General features: G+C 42.4%; 1 protein-coding gene across 3 annotated transcripts in view; it reads right to left on the bottom strand.

The window, feature by feature from the left end:
- The window catches only part of Ptprg (protein tyrosine phosphatase receptor type G), a 684777-nt gene that overhangs the window by 7806 nt on the left and 650255 nt on the right, over positions 1 to 26716 (bottom strand). For all 3 annotated transcript variants that reach the window (XM_051139706.1, XM_051139702.1, XM_051139700.1), the window contains 12 exons: positions 19372 to 19468; positions 14831 to 14913; positions 14514 to 14648; positions 13491 to 13625; positions 11423 to 11595; positions 9835 to 9970; positions 9232 to 9378; positions 6749 to 6842; positions 5829 to 5905; positions 5199 to 5327; positions 1260 to 1406; positions 427 to 569 (listed from right to left, as the gene is read on the bottom strand). In XM_051139706.1, the coding sequence (XP_050995663.1) occupies positions 427 to 569; positions 1260 to 1406; positions 5199 to 5327; positions 5829 to 5905; positions 6749 to 6842; positions 9232 to 9378; positions 9835 to 9970; positions 11423 to 11595; positions 13491 to 13625; positions 14514 to 14648; positions 14831 to 14913; positions 19372 to 19468 (1496 nt within the window). The remainder of the gene's footprint in view (positions 1 to 426; positions 570 to 1259; positions 1407 to 5198; positions 5328 to 5828; positions 5906 to 6748; positions 6843 to 9231; positions 9379 to 9834; positions 9971 to 11422; positions 11596 to 13490; positions 13626 to 14513; positions 14649 to 14830; positions 14914 to 19371; positions 19469 to 26716) is intronic.

The following is a 26716-nucleotide window of genomic DNA, read 5'->3' as shown; positions in this document are numbered from 1 at the left end:
GCAGTCCTGACTTGTGGGTCTCTTTTCAGCAGTTAGCTGACATTATTTCAGTAAAGCATCTATTCTGCAACCAAACTCAAAAGGGTATGTGTGCTGCAGGCATCCCAGGTGGAAGAGACTACTAGCCTTGGAATACAACAGATTTGAGCGGGTAAATATATTCACATGCTGAGAATGCCAAATATTATTGTTAAGGTGTGCCTGTCCCTAAGGAAGAACCTGCTTACTTTTTAGTGAAGAACAGAAGTGCAATATTTTCCCCTTCTAAAGCATATACTCTAGGAATACTTGGAGCCTGAACAATTAAAACACCCCTTTTGCACATTAGAAATAACAAAGAGTATCAAAGATCAAAAGTACACAGGGAAGGAGGTGTCCTTTTCCCACTTCTGTATGAATCCAACAAGAACAGAATCAGATACATACTCGTCATGAACAATAGTGGGGCCATCCCGTGTTAAGGCCTCTTCCTTGATGACGTTGATCAGCTCAAAGGTACTGCTTATGGGGGCGTCTGGGTTAGGCCATTTGGGACACTGAAAGTGCCGAACTTCTAGTACATAGTCATCCTGCAACCAACAAGACAGAATCACAGCTCAGAATCACAGTCAAATGCCTGATGCCTGCTCCCTAGAAAGCATGTATCACAGGAAACTGAACAGTGTTGGCTTGCCCAAACTACACAAGACTGGCTTGCCATTCAAACACACCATGCCAGTGAACAGTAGGATCTTTTACATCAGGTGAACACAACACCTCTAAGGGACATTGTGGCCTACCACTCTAACTGTGACTTGTAACAGAAAAGACTTAAGGAAGGGGCCGAGGTATCATTTAAACTAGTGATATGCAAAGCATCTCTTATTCTCACAAAGAGGCAGCTATTATATGTGGAAATAGTGTATGTTAAAGTGTTGTCTTCATAGCATGGCAAGGCGCTGTTTCCAGTGTCAGAGCTAGGGACATTTCACTGCCATATTGGATACATTGTATTGAACATATAGACACAGTGTCTTTATCTTTAAGCCAGAGGACCTACTTGAATGCAGGCTGAACCAGAGACTGTTACATCTCATCTACCCAGTTGAGAAAAACAAATATTTGAATAAAGGAAAACACGGGATGCCTATATTTAAAATTAAGTCTTATTCAAACAGCTGAGCCCTTCTTGAAGGTGGTGAAATCACTTTATCATTACTTAGGAGGATGATACAGGGCCCAGGTGGGGCAACCATGGAGGGGAATGTAGTTGAAGTTACCTGTGTAGCTTCAAGGATAAAGTCGTGGATGATAATCTGTTCTTCATTGGAGAGACACAGCCTGTCTTTGCTGATAAGAGTGACAGTGAAAGCCTCACAGTTCATGGATTCTTCTCGACTTGGCCAGTACACAAACTCATCTTCTGCCTTTGTGAACCAAGAAAACAAATCATTTTACAGTGTAGTCAAGTCTTTCTTTCTCGGTTTTTGTGCAAACGGACTCTTCATGTTTGCATCTCTCAAGCCACTCAATTTACCATGTAAATCCATCTTATAGTTCTTAGATAGTACATGATGATCTCTAGGCTTATTCATTCTACATACATATCTGTGTTTTGTGTCCTTTGACCTGCTCCCCGCCCCCAATTATCATCTTGTTTGCACCATAACTTTGGATTGCTATTTCTCAATGAGGCTATGGGATGTTTGCTCCCTGTGTATGGATTATTTAACCTAGTGCAGTGTTCTCCAGGCTCAATCTGTGATAAAAATTAGATCTCGTTCTTTCTTAAGGCCAGAAAATGTGCTACTCTACAGACATTTCGGTTGCATCTATAGTTTGGCTGTTGTGTATAGTGCTGCAGAGAATACTGAAGTACAGGAGTTTCACATGGTGCTTATCTTTTTTTTTTTTTCCTGAGATGTATGCCCAACAGAGGGCTAGTGGTGTTTTATATTTCTTTCGAAACTTGAATACTATTTTTCATATAGTTGTATTAGTTTACAGTCCAATGAATAGTGAGTTGTCTTTCATCACTTTAAGAAAATGGGGTGTTGCAATGTAACTCTTAAATGCACTATGGAGTAGGCTGGCTCCTAACTTGCATTTATTTTCCTACCTCTGCCTTCCAAGTGCTGGGGTTACAGCCATGTTACACCATGCCAGCAAGAGCTCCTATTCCTTCTTACCAACAGCTGTCATTCACTGAATTTTTTTTAAAGTAATAGTCACCCTAATTGTTAGGAGGTGCTCTTTTATAAGAAAATTGATAATCATACTGACTTCCTTTTCACATACCTGCTGGTCATTTTTGTCATACTTGAAGACATATTTTTGCCGACTTTAGAGTTCTTTATATACATTTTGGATGATAGCCACTTGATATGGGATTTATACCATCTGTCCTGACAAATGAGGCCATGCTCAGAGATGTCCACAAATGGTCTAAATCACACTGCTGATAGGGAGTAAAGGGCAGCACCTCTTGTGTATAAATAAGCAGGCAAGCCAGCTACCAGGCACTTTGTAACCATTTTCCTGTTGGTGCCAGATTTCAAGAGGGGTATCACGGAAGCCATTCAGCTTTGAAGCAGGCAAGCTTTACATGTTCGTCTATTTTAAGTTTAAAACTGGAAATTCAGGCTTAGTACTTGAATTCTATCCCTGAAAATTATAGATTCCTAAGACAAACTTAATGGCTGCTGACTATAAGAAATATGATGGTGATGACACATTTATTATTCCTCCTTTCTCTAATGAGCTCAAATGAGAAACTCCTATTTGCCTGTGTGTAGCATATAGATTTTTATGAACATTTTCCTGAGAATGCCTATTTACTATGGTGGAAGTCAGGAGTAATATTCAAAACAAAGAAGGCTTTGTTTAAGCTTACAATGTTGCATGAGAAATGAGCCAGCAGTCCGATGAGACTTATCACCCTTTCAAGTTTCAATATAGATTATTGCCAAGTACGTTTTTATTTTTAAAGCTCAGCATACGGGGAAGCAGAGTAGCAATTGGGTTTAGTCTATACAAAAGAAGTCTGGGACTGTCGTGAGCTTTGTTATGCTTTATGCGAGAAAATGGAAGTATGACCCTGTAAACAGATGCAGGATATATATGGGTAAGATGGCCAGGACATCAGAATTGTGCAGACATCAACTTGCCTAGTATTCTATCCCATGTGTCATATCTACGAGCCTTTATTTCTGTACTTTAAAAACGAGAACGGTATAATTCTGTATTCGCAAAACATATAGAAATAGTTGATGATCTAGTTTGTTTGAAGAGACCAAAGGCAGGAAAAAAAATTCAGAATGCAGGCATTGAATTAGGGAGTAATTACTCATCTAGAAGCATTACAATTCATCTTGTAGCCCAGGGTGGATGTTAAACTTGCTACAAGGGCCAAGGATGACCTTGAATTCCTGCTCCTCCTGCCTCTCCCTCCCCAAATGCTGAGCTTACAGGCACATGTCACATTCAGTTTTATGTTTCTCGCTAACATGCTTGTTTATTATTTTTGCTATTTTTCCAGTTATAAAAAAATTGTCCTATGGAGTATAGGATGGACTTTGATTTCCTTTATAGCTGATGATAACCTCAAATTCTTGATCTTGCTGCTTCCAAGTTCTAGAGATTATCTAGATATAAAGATATAAGGTTATAAGCCAGGAGCGGTGGCTCAAGCCTGTAATCCCAGCACTCGGGGAGGTGGAGGCAGGTGCATCTCTGTGAGTTCAAGGCCAGCCTGGTCTACAAAGCGAGTCCAGGACAGCCAAAGGCTACACACAGAGAAACCCTGTCTCGAAAATCGATCCCCCTTCCCAAAAAGATATAAGATGACCTGGACACAAAGGCATTGGTGACCCTGGTTTTTAAATTAGATACTAGTGACTTTTAAGTCAGTTAAAACGTGCACAGTTATAGTAGTAGTAAGAACACAACCAAATGATGGCAACGTTAGGCGGTCTAGCCCGAGATCCTGACATGCTGTATCCCACATCAGTGGCTGTGTTCTATCTGGGGAGCACAGACCTCATTGGCTGTAATTGTTCCCTAGGTTTCTGTTACAAGTGTGCCCTGGGAAGAGTCTCCGTGCTGAATGGCCCCTGCTATGTGGTAGTAACAAAATACTAACTCACCCGACAAATGAACATTTCAACCCTAAATACCCCCCTCCATTTCCAGATGCCAATCAGAAGGAGCCCTTGTTGTCAGCTAATCTGAGAACTTCCACTCCAGTTTCCAGCCTAAGCTTCTCACCCTTGCTGCCATGCCATCGTAGAGAAGCAGCCTTAGGAATCTGAAGCAGGCGCAACTGCAACAGAGCAAAGAAGTTCCTGCTGACTGGGCACACAGGCACACAGGCACACACTGTCATCCAGACCAGGGGTTCAACCACAGGCTGCTCTTTCTTAATTAAAAAAAACTCATTAACTTGACATTTAGAGGCAGCTCCCCACTGTTCTTTGTTTTATCTTGTAGGCTGAGTGTCCACAGTATAGCTTGCTAAGACCCAGTCAATTCTGAAATGTACATGCACATGAGATCTAGGCAGAAACAGGTAATTCTGTTTTTTGAATGTGTTTACCCATCTCCTATATAGAATCTTTAACAGAGAAGGCCTGAGGGGTGGTGGGGAGAACTATGAATCCCATCTGTGAGGTGGATCTAAGTAGCTTCTTCTAGCTCCTCTTGACTGTGGACCTGACTATGGAATGGGAAACATTACTAGTGTCCCCTCCCATCATGTGACGGGATGGATAGTTACAAGTGTGGACTTTGGACAGACAGATGGCTTAGGTACAAATCCAAGTTGATTTATTATTGCATGCTTTTGAACAAGGCCAGTCCTTCAGTTTCTTGAGCTATTAAGTAAGTTAGTTCATAGAAGGTAAATACAGATTACATATACCATAAGTGTAACAAGTTACTTATTTTCCAAAAGTGGCAATGCAGTGACTTAAGAAGTCAGTCCTGAGCCACATTAAGGAGTTTACTAAAAGGACATATTTCGGAACCTTTAGCCAGGACGGTGTGGTTGACGAGCAGTGTAAACAGCATTAGGAAATCGAGTACGGAGGTGAGAGGGACAAGACTGTAACAACTCCCTTCTTACCATACACAGATGCACCAGCCCCATGGCAAGGTACCGCAGTAAAGCATCTCTGTAGCCCCATGGGCTCATTACTATACAGCAGATGTGCCTTCCTTACCAGGCTCTGGTTGTCTGGCAGCATGACAATGATCTGTGCATTATGATCCCAAATCATTCTCCAGAAGTCTTTCGTAGTGTGTGGCAGAGGGTGCTGGGTGATGATGAACTCATTGCTTCTGTAATAGCCCTTCAGTGAGAGAGAGGGAGAATTAGTGAGCACGCATGTGTCATTACAGCTCTGTGGAAGCCAATACATTCATGAAACGAGGCAGCATTATTTTGGCTACCCTAAAAAAAAATAGAGAAAGGCATTCAGTACATTTGCTAATTTTAAGTTGTACTTCTGTGAATATGTGCAGACAATTTCCCCTCCACATGCAATTCACTTCAGGTTACCCCTGCTATTTTTACTTAGCAGTAATTTCAACACTTATTTAAAAGCTAGATGGGTGAAATTAACAGTAAAATTAATTCCTTAAGAGGCATTTTTGCTTAATTTAGGTATTTTTGCATTCCCACCCTTTAGGCATCTTTTGTTAAAAGTTTCAAGACACAAAAATTTCTATACTTTTGATGTTACGTGTTGAGAAATTACTCCAGAAATGAAATCAGTCACAGGGGTGGTATGTACTCCTTAATCATAAAATACAGCCAATTAAACTGAAAGGTGTTAACGGTTGACTCTCACCATGATGTAAGAAGCATTAATGTAATCTGTTCCTTTCATTCCGGGCAATGGCGCGAGTCCCACTCGAGCACGCTCAGCTATCATATGGAAAGAAACAAAAACGCCACATTTGCCTTATTGTTCGCAGGGCACCAGCAGCTCCTCCTGGGCTCTACCTGGTGAATGGCGTGGCTCCCTGGCTCCTCTCTAAGACTTACATATTTAAACAAGCTAAGTGTTATCCAGTAAGGAGGGTATTAAATGAAAAATTCCCTGGGCACTCAGGACAGGCAGGGTAGGATAAGAATTTAACTGTAGGAAAAGATTTTGGCAGCCTACTGAGGACAAACACAGAAATGGGTTTCAGATAATCTGACCCTGGTTTATTACATTTCTACAGTTACACTAATATACTGCGCTTTGTTTTTCTTCTCAATCCCTTAGTCTCCTTCTCTCCATGAAGGGCTTAGAGAGCAGTGCCCCTTTATTCAATAGAGACTGATCTTTCCAGTGACCAACAAATGCCTGTGCTTATAAGGTACACAAACTATTCTCTGTCAAGTCCTTAGTTATGTATACAAAGGTCACACAAATCAATAGCGCCCAGATCACAATAGCTAGGATAATTTAATGATGCAGTCCCAATTAATCTAATTAGTTCAGATTAATCTAGGACGCAGAGTCTTCGTGCCATGGGGGTAGTATCTTTGCCATTATTTTTAAAGTTGAAATATTATGGCATTTCGAGGCAAATCAAAACTAGGTTTCGTGTCAGACTGGTCAAGTGAGTTGCTGGTGTCCAAACCCACTGCTTTCATTTGGCTTCGACTGCCTTAGTTGAACTGACTAGGCCATGTCTCCTTGGATAAGTGTTGTGTCATTACACAATACAATCTAGTCTAAAGATATTCACACAGTGAACCACTAAGGTAGTGTCTTACCTGGCACGACGGACGAGTTCCTGTTCTTCTCTTTGTTACACTCTTTCTGGGCACTGAAGCACTCCACGTATTTTGCGTTGCACTGTGTGATCAGCTGAAAAGGCACCATTTTTGGCATTATTCAAAGGCACCACCACTAGTACCTGCTTGAGACTTAGGAAGAATATCAATCACAAGCCAAACTAGAACAATCGAAATCTTTTTACGCCTCAGAGAACACACTTGCTTCACTCGTGGGCCTTCCTTCACCCAGTGCCAGGTCCTGGGGTCAGGGTGAAGGTCCTGCGCATGCGCATGGGGTAGCTGCTGTACATTGGGTTTTCAGCGCAGTGTGACTCCTGTTTATGTTACTGGGCTGAGCTGCTTTTCTGGTTCTGTTCTAATCTGTTCCTCGGCTCTTTGACAGTTTCGTACATGTCTACAGTACATTTTGGTCATTTTTACTCTATTACCCTCATATTCCTCCAAGTGTTGTTGAATCTTTTCCTCTTCACAAAAAATTCCCGTGTGCACGTGCATGCGTGTGTGATCCACTGAGTTTAATTGGTGTTACTTGCATAAGCATGAGTGAGAGGTTATTTCCTAGAGTACGGGCAATTTACCAGTGACTACACCACTGAAGAGAATGCCAGTGGTGTGTGCGCGCATGCGTGTGTGTGTGTGTGTGTGTGTGTGTGTGTGTGTGTGTGTGTGTGTGTACGCATGCGCACAGGTATGTTCCATGCTGTATCAGCTGAGATAGGAGCAGGGATTTGCTCTCAACGAAACACATGACAATAATCTCTCCAGGTGCTTTACTTCGACTGTCCTGGCCTTTAAACTGTATTTTCATTTTTGAGCTTCTACAAATGGTCAGTTGCCTTAAAAGAGCCAATTGTCTGTTTGTTTGTTTTTCTCCAATTTGTGGAAAAGACTAGTTGGTTAAGTGAATTCTTTTAAAAGCAAACATAAAGCAACACTAATTGAGACTTAACGCTTGGGGCAGCCTGTCTGTCTGTCTGCCTGTCATCTATGTACCCATTAGTACATATAATTAGATATCTCGAGGACAGAAATCATGCACAGAGCAAGATGGTAATTCCACCTATCTTTTGTTCAGGAAACACTTATTGCATAGTATGTGAATCCTTATGACATCATGTTGGCAATCAGAAAGGTTTGGATTCTGAAACAGTTTGGATTTCAGATATTTAATGTAGGGATGCTCTTATTAGTCATTGATTCTATTTTTTTTTTGGCCTGTATGTAAACAGTTTTTCATTTTGTCTCAAGATGGACAAAATGAAGTGAACTTGTTCACTTTTAGTTTTTACAATTAAATTTTCTTCTGACTCTGAAATCTTCAAATATATCAGAAAAGTAGACCAGAGGGGAAAAAAATTTTTTTAAAAGAATTTTGGTACTTATTGTGCTAACTGACTTTTCACATTTAAAATAATACTGTGCCATCAATTAATTACCTCAAATGGTTTTATAGTAGTTAGGCTACTGAGAGGCAACCAAGAAATTTGAAATTGGTGTTATGACTGAACTCAGTAAAACCAACTTGTTTTTCATTCCACACCACTTGGTTTAATTTGCTTGGATGTCTCATTTCATCAGCTGAGATTCTGATGAGGATTTCAGAGTCAAGTTTTTCCATGAAACCTTTAGCTGCACTCACCTGTTCCATTCTGATATGGAAGAAGGAGAGTACATGCAGAACTCTGTGAAAAAACTAGAGCTGACTGGCTCAGAAAAAGGAAAGCACGCAGCCATTGGGAAGACAGCGTTTGGAAGTTAAGAGCTGATTGCGTCAGCAGCCTTTATCTTCAGCGACACACAGACCTTAACTACCACTAGATTTTCCGTTCCATTACAACAAGCTATCGATGCCTCTATGATGTAGCAACTCTTATTTTAGTCTCCCAATTGCCTTCTGTACTGACTTTCCAAAGATGTGTATTTTGACCACAATATGTACACAAATAGTCACTCCCCTCTCCTCCCCACTTTCTGTTTCTGACAGGTTCTCACTCTGTAGGAGGCTGATCTTGAACTTGAGATCTGCCTAGGCCTGAATGCTGGGATTGCAGGTATATGCTATCACTCCTGGATCAAATAACCATCCTCAACAAAACTACTATTGAATAATTCTGAGGAGGAAAAAAAAAACATTATTTGGGGGCCCTGAAAACTGACTGAAAGTCTCTTATGTCCCTATGGCTATAGTTCTACACAGATGGTGTCTGCATTCAGGTAGAAGCATCCACAGCTCGGAAGACAGTAAAGCACTGTGCCACGTGTACTTCCATGTCAGCATGCACACATGGTCAAACCTTCCCTGCACGTCACTTGTAAGGAGTGAAAGCAGCCAGCTATTTCAGCACCTACATGAGTATAAAGAAGACACGAACCCAATTTTCTAGTTCCTTGTTCCTTTTTTCTTTTCTTTCTTTCTTTTTCTTTTCTTTTTTAACCAAAGTCACTATTCAGAGCACTACCTTGAACTGCTTTTCCAGCCGGGTCTTTCCTCCCACTCCTGGTATGAGGATACTGTTAACATAGCTATGCAGCTGGCTTGACGACACTTCCGTCTCCTTCCCGAGAATGGCTTCCAACAAGGCATCGTGGATGAAAATGTACTGCTCCTGAAAGGCACGATGTGCAGTAGACACTGAGGGGATCTGCCAGGGACAGCCACCCTCTCAGAAGGTTAACTTGGGGTCAACACCGTTCTGAGCAGGGAGCCACAGCGAATTCCTCAAGCGTTTGGAGATAGATGGTAACTCCACTATTTGGAGTAGAGGCCTGCGCTAAGTTCAGCTCTGTGTTTCCTCACCATGTCTAGACTGGGTGGTTTGGTAATAGCACATAGGTATAAACACATTTTCAATAAAGGGCTTAAGGACTAGCATTTCCCACATTTGTCAGACAGCATGCTTAACTCTCTGTGACCAGGAGCATGACTTGGGACACCTGCCACTGAGCCCTAAGTGTCCAGATACTGGGACAGGGATGGAAAGGTGTGATCCAGAGAAGAGCGTGACCCTCAGCTAGCAGCTTGCTTTGGCCTGTGCTGGGATGTCCTGGCAGCCACTCCTTACCTCAGTCTGGACGAGGTAGTTACGCTGTGTTCTGATATGCTTCAGGAACCCCAGGACATTAACTGTGCTTTTGTCTTTGATCTGTTGCAGCATGCTGTCTATTACAATGTAGGTGCCTGTCCTGCCCACACCAGCACTGTAAGAGATAGATGAAGGTAATCAGTTTGTACATTTAACCACTAGCCTCCCCACCCCCCACCCCCCCACCCCCCGGAAAAAAAAACCCACATGCAAATGCTCATGAACTAAGAAACAGCCCGTTTCCAGACAGCGTACTAGAAACAACATAGGCTGCTCATAGAGATAGCTCGAGCCCTTCCCACCGTCTAGTCTCGATGAAGAGCACAGAACACCTTTTTATTGGGATGACAAGGGAGACGCAGCTGCCTTCTTGGCTTTCCCTGCAGCTCAAACCAGGGCATGAAGCTGGAGGTGTCTTACCGCAACCATCTTCACAGCAGATGCAGTCAGCGGAGGCCTGGGCAGCTGTTTGTCCCTGCGCGTGGTTATCTGGCTCTCTCATGGAATCTTAAAACTGGTCCTTTGACTAAAATCCCTTTTCTGTACAACTCCCCCTTCGTGCCTCTGGTTCGTGCAGCTAAGAAACCAACTAATGTTCTCAGCAGTAGGAAAATTCCACTGAAATGTGGTCCAGGAGGAGAATGGTATGCCCAGAACATTTGGCTTCTTGAAGTTATTGTCTTAATTCCTATTTCAAATGATATCCAAGGTCTAAAATCTCCAGTACTGGACAGCAAGCTTATTTTGGCAGAATGCTTCTGTGAGTTTCCTCATCTAACACAATACCCAGGGTATTTGACAGGCTTATTTCCACTGGTGGTTGCAAACTGGATTAGCAAAAAGGCAGAATTCTCATAAGGCTTTAAGCACAGGATGCCTCTCAACTTCTGCAAATGTCTTGTTTAGTGAAAGCATGGGATAAGAGCGGCCCCACTGCAATCCTTAGAAGATGCTGAGTAGCTGAGCAACATCAGCTGCAGAATAACTAACTTGGGTGCTGAAGCAGGGGAAAGTCTTGAATGACGTTGGAAGTGAGGCATAATAAAGACATTTCAGCGACCAACTAAAGTTGTTGTAGTTAGTTCAGAGAAAATGAATTTTAAGTGCTTTGTAAGAGGTAGTTTATGTAGCACATGTAAGTTAGAAGTTACAAGAAACCTCTTACACATGCCATAAGTATTATTATTTAGAAGAATCCCTCAGAAAATCCATTTAGAGAAAGATTAGAATATCTGTCACGGAACTCTCTGGTCTGTGTTCGGATTTTATTAGGCTGCGCTCACAATTTCCCTCTAGTAGCAGGGATCTTACCAAGATCATTTCATAAAAACTAGGCAGTCAGTCAAGCAGGTTTGCTTCAAACCTAGAGATTTTCTTGCCTTTTTTTTTTTTTCCAGATGAAGTTTTTATGAGACAGAAGTGTAGTTACGCGTAATTGCACCACACTTGCTCAGCCCAGTTCTCAGAGAGGACTTGGGCCACGGAAACTCTGTCTGTGCTTTGGACACAGGCCAAGTTCCCAAGGCTCAAGCCCTCAGCTTCACTTTACTCTGGCTGCTGGCCCTACCTGCAGTGAACCAACACGGGACCCATGTCCGGTGTCCGGGCTGCTGAGGATCTTCTCACAAACGTCAGCACAGGGAGGGCGTACTCAGGAACTCCCATGTCAGGCCACTGCGTGTAGTGATACTGGATCACCGTCCTCTCATTCTGGCGACCCTTGGGGTTGCCCTTCTGGCCCTGTAGAAACATGGGAAAAGGCACCTTGAACCCTGAGGATTGGCATCCCAGTTAAGAATAGCACAAAGGTGTCAGAAAATATGATTTGGATCTCACTCCTTAAACTACTGCTTTGGAAGCCGGGCATGGTGCGGCATGCGTTTAATCCCAGCACTCGGGAGGCAGAGGCTCCCTGGTCTATAAAGTGAGTCTAGGCTACACAGAAAAACCCTGTCTCAAAAAACAAAAAAACAAAAAACAAACAAACAAAAACCCAAAACAAACAAACAAAAATACTGCTTTGAGACTAAATTATTTCCTATTCGTGACCAACTTTCATGATGTCGCATGAACAAACATCTAAAACCGCCAGGGCTTGGGGCTTAGAACAACCTGAAGTAATTTTGAACTTTCCCACAAGGCCTCCCTTTCCTGATTTGCTGCCCAACTGTGTGCTTTGCTTTCACCTGCTACTCCCACTTCCTCAGCACCACTTTACAGGACCAGCCTCGGGCAGGGCTCCCTGCTGCCTGCCATACTTCCACAAGAAGTGAGGGGAGCTCTAAAGAGTGAAGGGCCAGTCTATATTGCTTAGTGCTTTCTCTGACTCAAGCTATTATCAAAGAAGGGAACTGGGCTCATTTATATACTTGAAGGCATCCTATGGGCTCTCTACATTTCAGAGTGCTCATTGCTTAGTTGGAACCACCCAGAAGCTGACCAACAAAGAACATACAGTGCTGCTGTGTTAGAACAGCACAGCGAGTGCTGAATGTAACGGTACGGAGGACAGACTGCTAACCTGAGCAGGCTTTAGGGCTGAGTAGTGTGGGCTTCCCTATGGCAAGGAGGCTACCTACCATTTGGCTACAAAAAGACCAAATGGCACTGCTTCACACAACTGCCATACTTAAGGTTGTCATAACTGTACATTCTCACTGAGCTGCTATTTACATCCCAAAATATTGCTGTGGTGACTCTTGTTGTGACAGAGGATGTTGGGGAGTTAAAAAAAAAACAAAAACAAACAGATAACTTGAAAGCACCATTTCCAGATCATGATACTAGCTTAGAAAAAAGAGATGTATGGTTAAGTCACATGACAAAACATCAACTCAAACACTATGGTCCCTTGTGCTCACTATCCATTTTTAAAAGAGGGTATACCTTATGTGGCTACTTCCCATTTTTTTCTTTTACAAAAGATTTATTTATTTATGTATATGAGTGGTCTGTCTTCCTATATGTCTGCATGACAGAAGAGAGCATCAGATCCCATTATAGATGGTTACGAGCCACCGTGTTGTTGCTGGGAATTGAACTGAGGATCTTTTAACTACTGAGCCATCTCTCCAGCCCTGACACTTCCTATTCTTACTGGATAGCTGAACGTGAGTTTTGAGTAACTGTCTTGTAGTATCCTGAAGTCCTTGGGGTACTCTGGGAAATGCCGCATTAAAGCTGTCAGGAAAATGTATCAAAAAGCAAAACTCACAGATAGACGCCATTGTATTTGCTTTGATCTCAACCTTACATGACACTTAATAAAGCCGAGTGTGTGAAGAGAAAAGAAGCCAGTCAGGCAACCTAACTGGTCTCATATACTTTACCAATATCTTTCACAGGATGCACAGACATCAGGCAAAATTTTACAGGGCTGGGTAGTTCAGTGGGCGTAGCTCTGGGGTGGATCCCTGGCACTATATAATGCTGGTATAGTAGTAGTGCATGCCTGTAATCCAGCAAAAGGTGCGGATGGGAGAACCAAGTCAACCATCTTAGTGAGGCAGCCAGCTGGAGGCCAGTCTGAGCTAGATGAGACCGTCTCAAAGAGAACATTGTGAAAAATATTCTAGAAGCTTGCATTTGCCTTCATTGCGCAGGAGTCTTCATAGCGCTCGCAAGCACACACACACCTTTTTCACTTTCGTATTTCTGACCGAAAAACGACGGACAGTGTAGCAGGCGTGTACTTTTGTGCTCTTCAGGGTGACAATGATGTTTCCATACTCCTCACTGTTCTCCATTGGCCAGTACTGATCACATTTTCTCTGTAAAAAGGAGAAAGTTAGGACTTTCAAACAACAGCATTAAGACACAAAAAATATTGTCATGTTTTAGAACTAAAAAAGAAATGTATTGATTGAAATACTTAAAGTCTGGTGTCAACTCTGAAATTCATGACTTGGGATAAGTTTACATAACATCTGAGCAATGGGTTAGTATTTATGATCAAAACACACACACACACACAGAGACAGAGAGAGAGAGAGAGAGAGAGAGAGAGAGAGAGAGAGAGAGAGAGAGAGAGAGAGAGAGAGAGAGGAGGGGAGAGGAGACAGACAGACAGAGACAGAGGTCCAAGGAGGAACCTTATACAAAATATGAGTAGAGTGTGTTACAAAATAATTTTCATGCCATTTGGGCTGGGTCTGCAGAAGTCTAATTGGGAATCTCTGTGTTATAACCTAGGTCACCAAGAGCAACCCAGAGAGTCCACAGACAATGAGCCCAAGTCAGCACCATCTCACGAGCTACAGAAACACAGCACACTCTACTCCACTCCTCATGATGGTCAGCAGGATTAGCCTCGGCTTTCCTCTTATTCTCTTCCTTACACTGTGCATTTCCCAGCTTCCATTTTTTGCTGTCTGTCTCCTATTCTTGTATAATCTTTCTCCTTTTAGCCTGTTTCTCACCTCAATTATGAGTGTCTCTAACAACTTCCATACTGGAGGATGCACTCATTCACTCGTCTCGCTGCACGCCTTAATGCACACCTGTGCTGCCATATTTAATTTGCACTTGTGATTCCTTGGCTCTTTCAGAGAACCTGAGCAAATGCACTGGAGAGAACACACCCGTTTCTCTGCACCTGGTCAGGTTCCTCCCTACATTCATTCACAAAAGGTGAAGTTGGCGATGCACGGGGCTCTTACCCTTCCCTTCTCCACAAGGTTTGTAATCATGACGATGATTCCTGTATTCTGTTCCCAAATCATCCTCCAGAAATCCTCAAATGTCGACTTCAAAGGTCCCTGGGTGGCGATGTAGGCTTTTGCTTTGTTGTACCCCTTCACAGATGACACAGCACAAAGGGAGATGAAAGTGGTATCACAGTTAATAATTCAAGTGCCTTCCACACTGAATGGGCTGTGTTCTCACTGACATTTCTGTGTGGTGCTAAAATATACCCAACCACCTCTGTCTCAGACTTCCATTTTCCAAAACAAGTTTAGGAACATTTCAGACTTACATCGACATAGTTTGCGTTAATGTAGTCGCTGTGCTTAGAGTCTTTTCCTGGTAAAGGTCTTAACTTCACCCTACTGTGATCATCTACAGAGAATTAAAGACAAAAAAAAAAATGTATAATTAAAACAGCAACAACTGGCGGCATTCTTATAACTCAAGGTGCCCAAGTGCTGAGGCAAGCTGCTACCAAGTACAGCTTCAAAGCCATCCCAACGCTACATGGCTGTTGCTACCCCAGAGAGGGCCCAAGGAGTACAAATCATGGCTTTTACTAGTTCTTCTAAGACTGCTAGAAATTTTGCAATTCTCCAGAATTTCATTTTCTATTTCAAAACCAAACTCAAAGGCTTTTGATTATCCATTTCTTCGTTATCTTCCTAGTTCTATAAACTGAGAGCGAGATAGCAAGTAGTGAGATAGTGTGTGCATGAGAGAGAGAGAAAGGGTGGTGGGGGGGAGAGAGATAGGACAAACATGATTAAGAATGTGTGAGGTTGGGTGGATAAGGATGTTGGCAAGGGTTAGGGGAGGGGAAATAATATGATCAAAATATAGTGCATGAAAAAGAAGTTTAAATAATGTTTTTACAAGGTAAATTCCTATGACATCCATGATGTCTGTGGGGTGTTTCATTGCTCTGTAAGGATGGATTCCAGCCACCGTCCCAGAACCAAAGAATGGAAAGGAATCAGCACTTTTTCTGTATCATGATTCTGGCACATTCAAGATCTGATCTTACTGGTTTCTCTGACAATTCTTTGGTGTCCCTTGCTATATAAAGTCATGAACAAAGGGGTAGATGGACGTGATAGGCAATGTACTCAGAATATGAGTGCCTACAAAAACCCAACTCTTTGAACCTGTGAAGCAGACATTATGTGCTTTCAGCAAAATAACTTCTAGCTGGGCATGGTGGCACAATTATATCCTAGACTCAAGGAGGCAGGAGCAGGTGGATCTTTAAGAGTTAGAGACCAGGCTGGTCTACATAGTAAGTTCTAAGCCAGATAGGACTACACAGAGGGACCCTGGCTCAACAAACAAACAACAGGATACCTGTATGAATAATACAAATGCTGCATTGATTTTTTTTTTTTGCCACATTTTGCATGTATTTTCTGGTTGCTATGTGGAGAGAATAACATATGTGTGCCCTTGCCTGACTCACATGGTAAAAATCTATCTCTTCTTAAATGTAACGATGACTCTTATTTGGGTCAAGCAACAAATACTGGTAAAGTTGATTCACCTAAAGACTAGAAGGGAAGGAAAAGACATTTCTTGCACCTTTTTCACCTCTTCTTTACTCATTTATATAAATGAAATCAATAGACTACTAAAAACCAACCTGCCATTCTTTTAAACAAAATTAGGACAAATGAAATAATCTCTATTCATATATGATATGATCCACTATAGAGAAGCAAAAAGAGTTCTCAGGGGTCATCTTTTAGAGTGGATGGGTCTAGTAGGGCTGCGTGAGATAGCTGATATATATAAAACTCACCTGCACTTCATCTTTTAGAGTGGATGGGTCTAGTAGGGCTGCGTGAGATAGCAGATATATATAAAACTCACGTGCACTTCCTTCCACTGAACACTTTCATTTGCAACAATCATCAAAATGAATAAAATGAGTGTGGGTAGAGAGATGGCTAAGTGGTTGAGAGCCCTTTCTGCTCCTGCAGAGGACTGGGGTTCCATTCCAAGTACCTACAAGGGTGGCTAACAATTGTGTGGGACTTCAGTTCCAAGAGAATCTGATGCCCTCTTCTGGGCTCTGTGGGCACTGAATGCATATGGTGCACAGACATCCACGTAGGCCAACCACCCACACTCATATAAACAAGTCTCAACAAATAAACAAACAATAAACCAGGAATATATCTCACAAAGGAAGCAAAAGCTTATGCAATGCAAGTGCAAACCACGGTTGAAAGAAATAAGAGCCAAGTGGAAAGCCACCCACCTTCATAGCCCCAAACACAATAGTAAAATGGCAATAGTTCTGGAAATTAATCTCACATTCAGTACATTCTTTGTCGGAATCCTGGCTCCATATTATGTAGTAAGCATCTAGTTGGGGCTGAAGCTCATATAAAAATGCAAAGGGATAAAACAGCATGAACAGGAGAATCTCAGTTTTCAATTTCAAACTTTGCCATGAAGCTGCCAGTAATTACGGCAGTGCAGTGCTGGCAATAGAACTAACACAGACATCACCAGAAATAGAATCCAGGAGCATCTCATTACCTTACAGTAAAATGACTGTCAATAAGAGTGCTAAGCCAATGCAATAGGGAGAAATCTTCAGATCTTAAGCCATCGTAAGTAGATATCCACATGCAACAGAATGAAGAATAACGCCTACCTCAGAATACATATACGTGTGCAATCAAAATGGACTAAAGACCTACACAGGAGTGCTAAAACCACAATACTTTAAAGACAGAAACACACGAGCAAACTTAGCATGGACTTCCTTTCTTAGATGTGACCCTAAAAACGCTAGCAAAAAAAACAAAAAACAAAAAACAAAAAAACAAAAAACAAAACAGGTAAAGTTGGACACTCAGAGGGTTTCATTAAGAAAATGGATGCCACCAACCAAGGACTATGTATGGGCTAGACCTAAGCCCCCTACACATATGTACCCGATGGGTAGCTTGGCCTTCATGTGGGTCCCTTAGTAAAGGGAAGAAACAGGAGCTGTCCTTGACATGGACTTTCTTGAATGTGTTTTGATCCCTTCCTTCTGGCAGGGCTCCCTTGCCAGGCCAGTGTGATAAGAGGGCAACTTGACATGTTGGGATAGGTAGGTGGAGGGGCGGGGGAATCCTTTTTTTCTGAGGGGTAGGGGAAAGGGAACACAGGGAAGAGGGAGGGAGGGAGAATAAAACTGGGAAGAGAGGGAGGGGGCTACAATTGGAATGTAAAGTGAATAAATTAATTTTAAAACGTGCAAGAAACTGACACTCCTCCTTGGGTCCTGGGGGGTGGGAATAAGAGAGAATTAACACTGAGTGATTCCAAGAGTTCTTGTGAGACATAGGTGCTTCCATGCTAATGAGGTTCCTATACTTCGTGCCTTCATAAGCCTTGCCAGTCTCAAAAGCTTGTTATCAAACCCAGAGTCTTCAAATATAAAACGGATGCGATGAAAAAGAGAAAAGAAATGGATGCCAAAAGGTAGTACAAAGAATGGGCTGAATGTAGGGAACCCCATAATACATAAAGCTCAACAGTAAAGAGTGAAAACCCATCTAAGAAAAAGTGGAAGGGTAAAAGGCGAGAGCAGACTTTTCCAAAGGAGATAACACAGATGGCCAATGAACATGTAAAAAAGCCCTGAGCCCTTCTGATCATTAACGTCATTGGCAGGGGGATGTGCCTTGGTGGACCCTACTTCATACCATCACTAAGAAAAACCAAAATAGGATATGTCTGTGGAAATGTGGAACCCCTGGACCTCTCCTATACTGATGGTGAGAGCAGAGCTTGGCACGGCCACTTTGAGAAACGCCTGTCTACTCTCCTCAAGGTTAAACACAGGCTCATTCATAAGACAGCAACTCCACCCTACGTATGCACCCAAGAAAGGAGGGAACAGGTGGACATCAAGCGCTGTCTGTGAACATTTCTAGAAGAGCTACTCATAACAGCCCCAAGCTGGCTAACAGCTGAACAGCCATCGGGTGATGGATGGATAAGCAAAGCACGGCATTTCTGTGCAATGGAGCACTAAAGGGAGTGGAGGACGGTTACACAGGGCAACACGGAGGACCGCTGAAAAGATGCTAAGTGGGAAAAGCCACACTCACAGGCTTCCTATGTCTGATCCCATCCACAGGGTCTGCCCAGAACATGCAAACTCTGAGAGGTAGAAAGCAGCAGCTAAATTCAAGAGTGTGGGTGGTGGGGAACAGCCATGGGATTACTTGTTGGGTCGCTCAAAAGATTTGAAAATTAGACTGTGGTGATGACAACATCTCTGAATATATCTGCTGAAGTGTGCACTCTAAGTGGCATGTAGTTTATCGCGTTAACAGTTTATTTTAAAAAAAAAATCTTTATAGCAGTGTTTGAATTTTCAGTGGTTTAATTTAAAGTCCTTGTATACACTCTTCTGTTTAATGTGGTCCCTATTGTATATGTCTTAACCACGAAATCTGTCCCTCTATCTCTCAAAGCATATACCATGCTGTTGTAACTGTTTGGAAGCTGGGCTTATTTGATTCGGTTCTCCAAGTTTGTATTAAAAAGACTTGTCTCTCCCTGGATAAAAACAATGTCAGGATAGCCATGCTACATTCCTACTTTGGCTAATACAGAAGCCTAGAACAGTTTCTGTAGTCATTTATTAAGCTCTCTGAGATCTGACAGCCCAATGAAAGACCACACAGGCAGAAGATGCCCCCACACTTCACAAACCGGCCTTTCCTGGTACTCTGGTTCTGACTGTTTGGCTTTTTTTTTTTTTTTAATGCAGCATGAAGATTTAATTTCCTCACAGTAGAAGATACTTTAAAGCTTATTACTCACATGCTAAAATGTTGATGTATCTGTTTTTGTGCTTGTTATCTGGATGATTGGAATGTTCTGCCGTGATGCTCATATCAGCTGTACAGCGCTGGACTTCCTAATGAGGAGAAACAAGGTTGCAGACACACTGGAGATTAAAAGGAACCATCACCATGCAGGGTGCAGCATTCCATCAGCATAGTCTACGTGCAGGATAGTAGTCCTCTAAGACCACTGGAGCTGCACAAGTCTCATTGCCATGGCACATACATTAATTCATCTGTTGAAATGTGACGAAATAAACAGACCTGCAATGCTACCAATTATATAAAGTGCAGTACATTACACAGAGGACAAAGTTTACCTGTGATTCATTAAGCAATACTGTAAAGCAGCATGTCCTTTTATACTGGAAACAGCTTCATATACTCACGCTTTCTGTGCACCTTGACTATATCACGAGGTCACAATGAGTGACTGGCTGGGACTGTCTAGGTCTGTCTAAGTACACTTTATGGTATTATGATGACAGTACCTAATGTGGCAGTTCTCATACTCTGATGTCATCTTGCATGGTATGACTCCTCCCCTTCTCTGTACACACAGATACACATACACACAGAGATACACATACACACAGATACACATACACACAGATACACATATACACAGAGATACACACAGACACACACAGATACACACAGACACACAGATACACATACACACAGATACACATATACACAGAGATACACACAGACACACACACACACACACACACACAGCTTTAAGACCAGGGGCAGAGTGTCTGCTCAGTCACCGTCAGTGCCACCATTTCCCCAAACTCAATCATATCTGAGTATTGCTGTAATGGTAACAGGCATCTGAATAATGTGACCTAGGTGTGGCTACCTCCTTTATGAATTCATCACTCATCTACTTTATTCCAAGTTTTGACCTGGTAGTGGGGAGGTCCAAAACAATATCTCTTTTGGAGTGCTGAGATACAAAAGAATCTCTTTTAAAATAAACCACAGTCTATAAAGACTGTTAGCCAAATGTGATCAACAGTGAAAAGCCCTGAAAAAAAAAATGGGAATAAAAATAGAGGAACTGAGGGAGGCTTAAAATAGGACATGGCAATTCACTTGAGTCTTACAGGATGCACGGGAATTTCCAAGAAGGACAATACACCAGGATTTGCAATGTGCTTGTAGGCTGCATGGCCTCATTTCAGTCAGATCCCCACACGCTAAAAAGTCTGTTTGAAATGGCAGTCGTGTTTAGCCCGACTAATTATCTTGACTGGCTCAGATATAGTTGGCCTTGATTAACTGTTTATGGACTCTGCTTTTATTCAACTGAACTTTCATTAGAAAACAGCGGTGTCAATCAAGGACCATGCACGGACTGGACCTAGGTCCTCTACATAGATGTAGCAATGGGCAGCTCACGCTTCATGTGGGTCCTCTAGCAAAGGGATGGGGGCTGCCTTTGACATGGACTCTGTTGCCTGCTTTTCAATCACTCCCCCCCCACCCCCCACGACCAGACTGCCACACCAGGCCACAGGCGAAGAGCACGAACTCAGTCCTGATGTGACTTGATGAGCTGGGAAGAGTGAGGGGGCTCCCCTTTTCTGAGGAATAGGGGAGCAGGCATGAGGGAGGTGGGTGGGATTGGGATGGAAAGTGAATAAAGTAATTAAAAAAAAGAAAATAGCAGTGTCAGGAGCAACCCGGCTCCACTACTTCAGCCCTGGATATAAACCTCATCTATTAGCCAAATATGACTAAGAAGCCAAATTCCTGAAAAAGCTAAATTATTGCACTCTGAATGCATCAAACACAAAGAAATAGTGATCTAACTAATAAAGGAAATCATTAGAAGTGCGTAGCTGCTCCTGAGAGCAGGAACAAAGTCACAGGCTTATCAGGGGGATGTTTTACACATGGCAGAGGATTCTGTTCCACAAAGCAGCTCCATAGCCTCCATGAATGTTAACAGGAGAATGAACATGAGGGACTGATTGTCTTATAGACACCACAAGGTACTTCCTAGTGAGGCACCCCTTCTCTACAAAGAGCAACAGCGCAGTAAAATAACAAGGTGTAAAAATGAAGGATGTGATCTGTTCAAAGGAGACATATTATTGAAGCTTATGTTCAATTTTTCATAACTTTGGTCTGCCCAGCTTTCCCTGAAGGAAAGACCCCATGGGCATCAATCTGATCCCTCTCTTTGGGAGAAAGTGTTTGATGGTGATTCTCAGCTGTTTCCTATCCATGCTAAGTGTGATATATTCTAATCTTTTCTAGTTTGTGGCTCAGTTTTGTAAACAGTAGTTTAGTGGGCTGCAAGGCTACTTTGGTTCTATTCTCTAAAAAGGAAAAAAAAAAAAAGGCATGGGTACAAGACCACGAGTCTGCTGTCTTGACATTGCCTAGAACATAGCAATGATGATTATACTTGGGATACTGGGACCTGCTTTTTTGAACTGACTTAAAAGCATGAGGCCAGTTTAAGGTAAAAACATTTCACAAATGGATTTGCACCCCAAGTAGCATCAATTCACTCTGTACACAATCCCAGAGACAAGTCAACACCCCGTTGCTACTGGGTGAAAGCCATCCTTTTTGGCAGGTACCCTTTAAGGCTGAGATGGTCAGATATTTCATACTGAGAGATTTTAGCCTTGGGTTCTTTAGCTTGTGGTTCATTTTGTCTATTGATTTTTCTCTCTCCCATTACATGGATCTAACTAGCCATGGACCGAGGCTGCGCCTCTGCTACAGTAGAAGGCAACTGACCAGGGCTGCTTGTGTGAAGCAGTCATTCAAGGCAACCAATCAAATCCTTTTGTTACCTAAAAGCTCTGGTCTGAGGTGTTGCCTCTATTTCATGTTTCCAATTAAGTGTATGACATAAAACAAAGAATTGTTGTTGTAAGCAATGCTAGAAGACATGGGTTTGGCTAAGGATTTTTGTCTTGCAGGTAATAATGTCACCTGTGAGTCCTTGCAGTGTGGCTTGGCTCATTCCGATGCCGATAATATCATTTCATCCTGGAGTGGCTTTTACACCAGAACTGACATTTCGAAGTTAATGTGATTTTAAGAAGTGCTAAAACCTTTTCAAGTGACCGCAGTGGCTGCTGGTATAGCTTTAGGATGAGAAGTCTGAGACTCAGCTTGTTGGTATTTTATTGTCTATATAATACATCTAGAATTCTAAAGGTGGATATTCTGAATTTTGACAGACACACACCATAGGTGAGGGCCAAAAGAAAACAAGAGGCTTAAAGGAAAAAAAAAAGTTAAGAATGAAACACAAAAAATACTATCATTTGCTATTGCTAGAATTCTTGGGAGATGGAATGGGCTGATTCTCCTCTTGCCTGGAGTGCTTGAGGGAGAAGCCATGGACAGCATGGGATGGCCTGAAGCCCATCTTTCTGTGGCACCTTTCAAATGAACCCTGTCTACACATCTTTTAGATTACCCTGGGGGAAGATCGTTTGGGCCTAGCATGTGAAGGGGACTATTCTACAGACAATCGAATGCATTATTAGGTCATGACTAGTCCCAAGGTGTTACAATGTCCAACAGAGTGCTGGCCCTCAACAGAGGTCTGCCATGCTGTGCCTCCCGACTCCCACCATCTTGTATTTGGCCACTACATCTGACTTTCTTTCAACACTGTGCTGTGCAGGGTTCATTCCATTATGCAGGACACTTGAGAGGGATTCTAAATTCCTCTGCTGACCTTTCCAAGTCTTATCTCCTATCAGCTCCCGACCTCATCTCAGACAGCCTTAAATCTGTGTGCTTTAGGAAGGTGGCATGTTTTCCAGTCCTAAGCCTTTTTGTCTCCACTCCCACAATCTGAACCCATGGTCCTGGCTCCCAGTGGCTGCCCTTCCCTAGCATCCTGTAGTGGGCCTATATCACAGAATCCTTTCCCAGGCACAAGTTCATAAACTTAATGAAATTGGCCAAACCTCTTTATTAAAAAAAGGTATTTTTCTTTTTCTAATGTATGTGAGCATTTATAAAAGAGTCAATATGTATTATACATTAGAGTATACATAGTGAATGGAGTTCAGCTGGGGTTCTAAATGAGATCCTAAACAGGTATTTTTCTTGATAATAAGGATTTAAACTTGTTTCTTAGCCAGGTGGTGGTGGCAGCACATGCCTTTAATCCCTGCACCAGGGAGGCAGAGGTAGGTGGATCTCTGAGTTCAAGGCCAGCCTGGTTTATAGACCATTCCAGGACAATCATGGCTACACAGAGAAAGCCTGTCTCGAGAAACCAAAACAAAGCAAAGCAAACCAACCAAATAAGCAAAAACATGTTTCTTTACCGTTCAAAACCAAATGCACCGTCTGCCACTTCTGCCATTCTTTATTAGTCTCTGTGCTTCTTTTAGGGACTTTCCTGTTCCTCATGAGCAGCAGTCACTGAGGTCTCCATTCACGACACAAAACAATGGAGCCACTAGTCCCTCAGCGCCTGGGCTCAGGTGGACAGAGCTCCGTGCTCTTGACTTAAGATGAACAACCAGCCCACATTTAGCTCCGTAGTTAATTGGAGTAGGGGCCATGATCTAAAGGATTGTGTCAAGGGCCATGGACCCCTGGCCTCATCCTTGTACCCAGCCTTTAAAGTTCAGGTTCCTCCAGCCCCCGTGTATTGGTTCGTAGACCACTGTAGCCTTCTTACTGTGCCAGGACTGTACTTTAGGAAGCCTTCTGTGTTATGGTTGTGGGTGCAGGCAAAGAGCTTTCTAATATTTAAAAAGCAGAATCAAGCCAGGAAGCCGCTGCCCAGAAAGCCCAGTGAACAAGTCAGTTCAGGTAGTCAGGAGAACGGAAGCAGGAAACACTAGCCTAAAACAGGAACCAATGTGAGTTCCACAGGCTGCAGAGTCTTTGAGAGGTATAATGTCACCAGCTTTGCAGCCTGTTCACAATTTATCTGACAAAGACAAAACCCTGGGTTTTAGCATCACCTCTAGACAAAGACTCAAAATTACTCAAGCAGGCTGTTCCTGTCCCATCACCCAAGCAACAACATTCTTAAAATATGACAGTTACTCACTCCATTTTTTTTTTTTTTTTTATCCCAAGATTAAAAAACAAGATGGGGCAAGGAGACCTAACACTAAAAATCCCAGTTAAAACTCCCAGGGCCGCTCCCTCCACATCTTTAGAACCTCACACTGTGTTGGAGCATCAATTTTGTTTTTATCACATTTTTAAAAAATCGCTCTGTGGTGTCCTTCCAGCACCACCAGACAGAACTCTTTTTTTGTTTTTGTTTTTGTTTTTTCAAGACAAGGTCTCTCTGTGTTAGCCTTGGCTGTCCTGGACTCACTTTGTAGACCAGGCTGGCCTCAAACTCACAGCGATCCACCTGCCTCTGCCTCCCAAGTGCTAGGATTAAAGGTGTGTGCTACTGCACCCAGCTCACCAGACGGAACTCTTTAGGGCAAGGAATCTAATTCATCTTTGTACTCATTTATTTTTCCTCATCTTACTAACTATGAACATGAGTGGCTTTCTCTCAAAGATTCATGATTTGATGAATTCTAGGCTTCTGTTCAAATGTTGCGTAAGTTTTGAGTAAGCCACATTTGTGGCTAAAAGGGCTACATTAACAGAAAGACCATGTATCTCTCACCTAATACATGTAGGAGAGGGTCTCTAAACATCTCCTTTTTTTTACTTTTTGCCAAGGCACAGATACATAACAGTCAAGGACAAGCTTGTTTATTTTTCTTGATTTGCACTCATTACAGAATGCCACTTATATTTGTCTAGAGGGTATCAGGGTGAACCACATGGCTGGTTCGACAATACTGGTCTCAACCCCTGCTGCTGCCATTTCAGAATGTCGCCACCTAATATCTTATTTTTTCTTATGGATAAAGTTTCCTCAACTTTAAAGTGAGGCCAGTCAGAAATGAGATCAAAGAGAGGAGTGAAGGAATAGGGTGTGCTGAGTAAGGGCTAGCCATGGCTGCTCCACACAAGTGGATGGACGGCTGAGGGCGAGCGGACCGCTCTCTGACACAAAGAAGGGGTTTATTTTAATCATTTAATTATTCTTCCTATTGTATAAAATCTCCTTTCTTACCCTTCCTCACATGGCTAGCTACTACCTCTGTTTATAACACAGCCTTTCTTTCTCACATGGCTTGTTACTAGCTTTCTTCCCTTCTATCAAGGGTACCAAAATGGGATGATGCTTTTGCTCAAAAATACTTCAAAGTTTTGCTAAAATTTAAAAGTCACAGTATTTTAGTGAGTTTCTATTCTGTCTCATTCTCCCCCTCTATGTCACTGCTGTACTTTTTTTTTTTTTTTGTCCAGAAGAATTCTTTTGATTTAAAGTAGCTTCAGCTTTTAGTTTCCCCAGGAGGAGAGAGAAGAGGGAATAGAAGCACAGTGGTCACTTCTGCTTGGCCGCCATCACACTCCCATTAGCTTCCAGCTCCTGGTACTGATGCTAGGTGTTTAGACTGGTAACCCACAGTATTAATATTTTTAAGATAGAAGTGGGGCACAAATAAATGCACAGGATTTGTTCACGGGCATGATTTTGATATAGCAAAGCCCATCTTTAAGTCAGATCAAGTATACAGAGGTGTAGCTGATTATTTTGAATAATTAAATGGTGTCAAAACCAGCTGTGATGAATAGCACTGGGGTCTCAAATCATACATAATTGAGAAACCAGAGTTGCATTTGATCATCCTGATCAAATTCTGTCCTCTAGAGGATAAATGTTTGTCCTGAATACCTTCGACATTGTTAAATGCCTCAATATTCGTGCTCAGTCATCCAGCCAACAGTCAACTGAACTAAATCACTTTAACACCACACACATTTGCTGTCCTCATGAATACAAAATGTTTGACTTATTTCATGTTCTTTGTCATAGAATAGGCACCTTTTGGGGCCAGCATACAGCAGCAGCATTAAATGCTTGACAGACTTTTGTTCATTCCACAAAACTTAAGTTCTTTCTCTGTACTACCTGTACTAAACCCAAACCAAAGCAAAGAATAAAACAAAACAAAAACAACACAAAACTAACAACAATGACAAAAGCCCAGGGAAAGACTTAATTTAACTTGAGATGTCAATATAATGGCCTTTGTGATCGCCATTGGGGATTCCAAATTTGCATAGAGACGGGGTTCTGGTCTCATTTTTTCTCATTGTTCATGCAAGATAATTGCACCTCATAGCTGTGTGAGTCCTTCATGGTCCCCAAGTGTGTACTTCCCATTCCTTTATTTGAGCCCCCTAACCAATTGTGTGAGAAGAGGTAGGCAACAAAGGGCCTGTCCCATCCTTTC

Source organism: Acomys russatus, chromosome 3 (genome assembly GCF_903995435.1).
Source record: "Acomys russatus chromosome 3, mAcoRus1.1, whole genome shotgun sequence".
In the NCBI taxonomy this organism is placed as follows: domain Eukaryota; kingdom Metazoa; phylum Chordata; class Mammalia; order Rodentia; family Muridae; genus Acomys; species Acomys russatus.
Note: the sequence above shows the minus strand (reverse complement) of the source record. Positions and strands in the feature narration are given on the sequence as shown.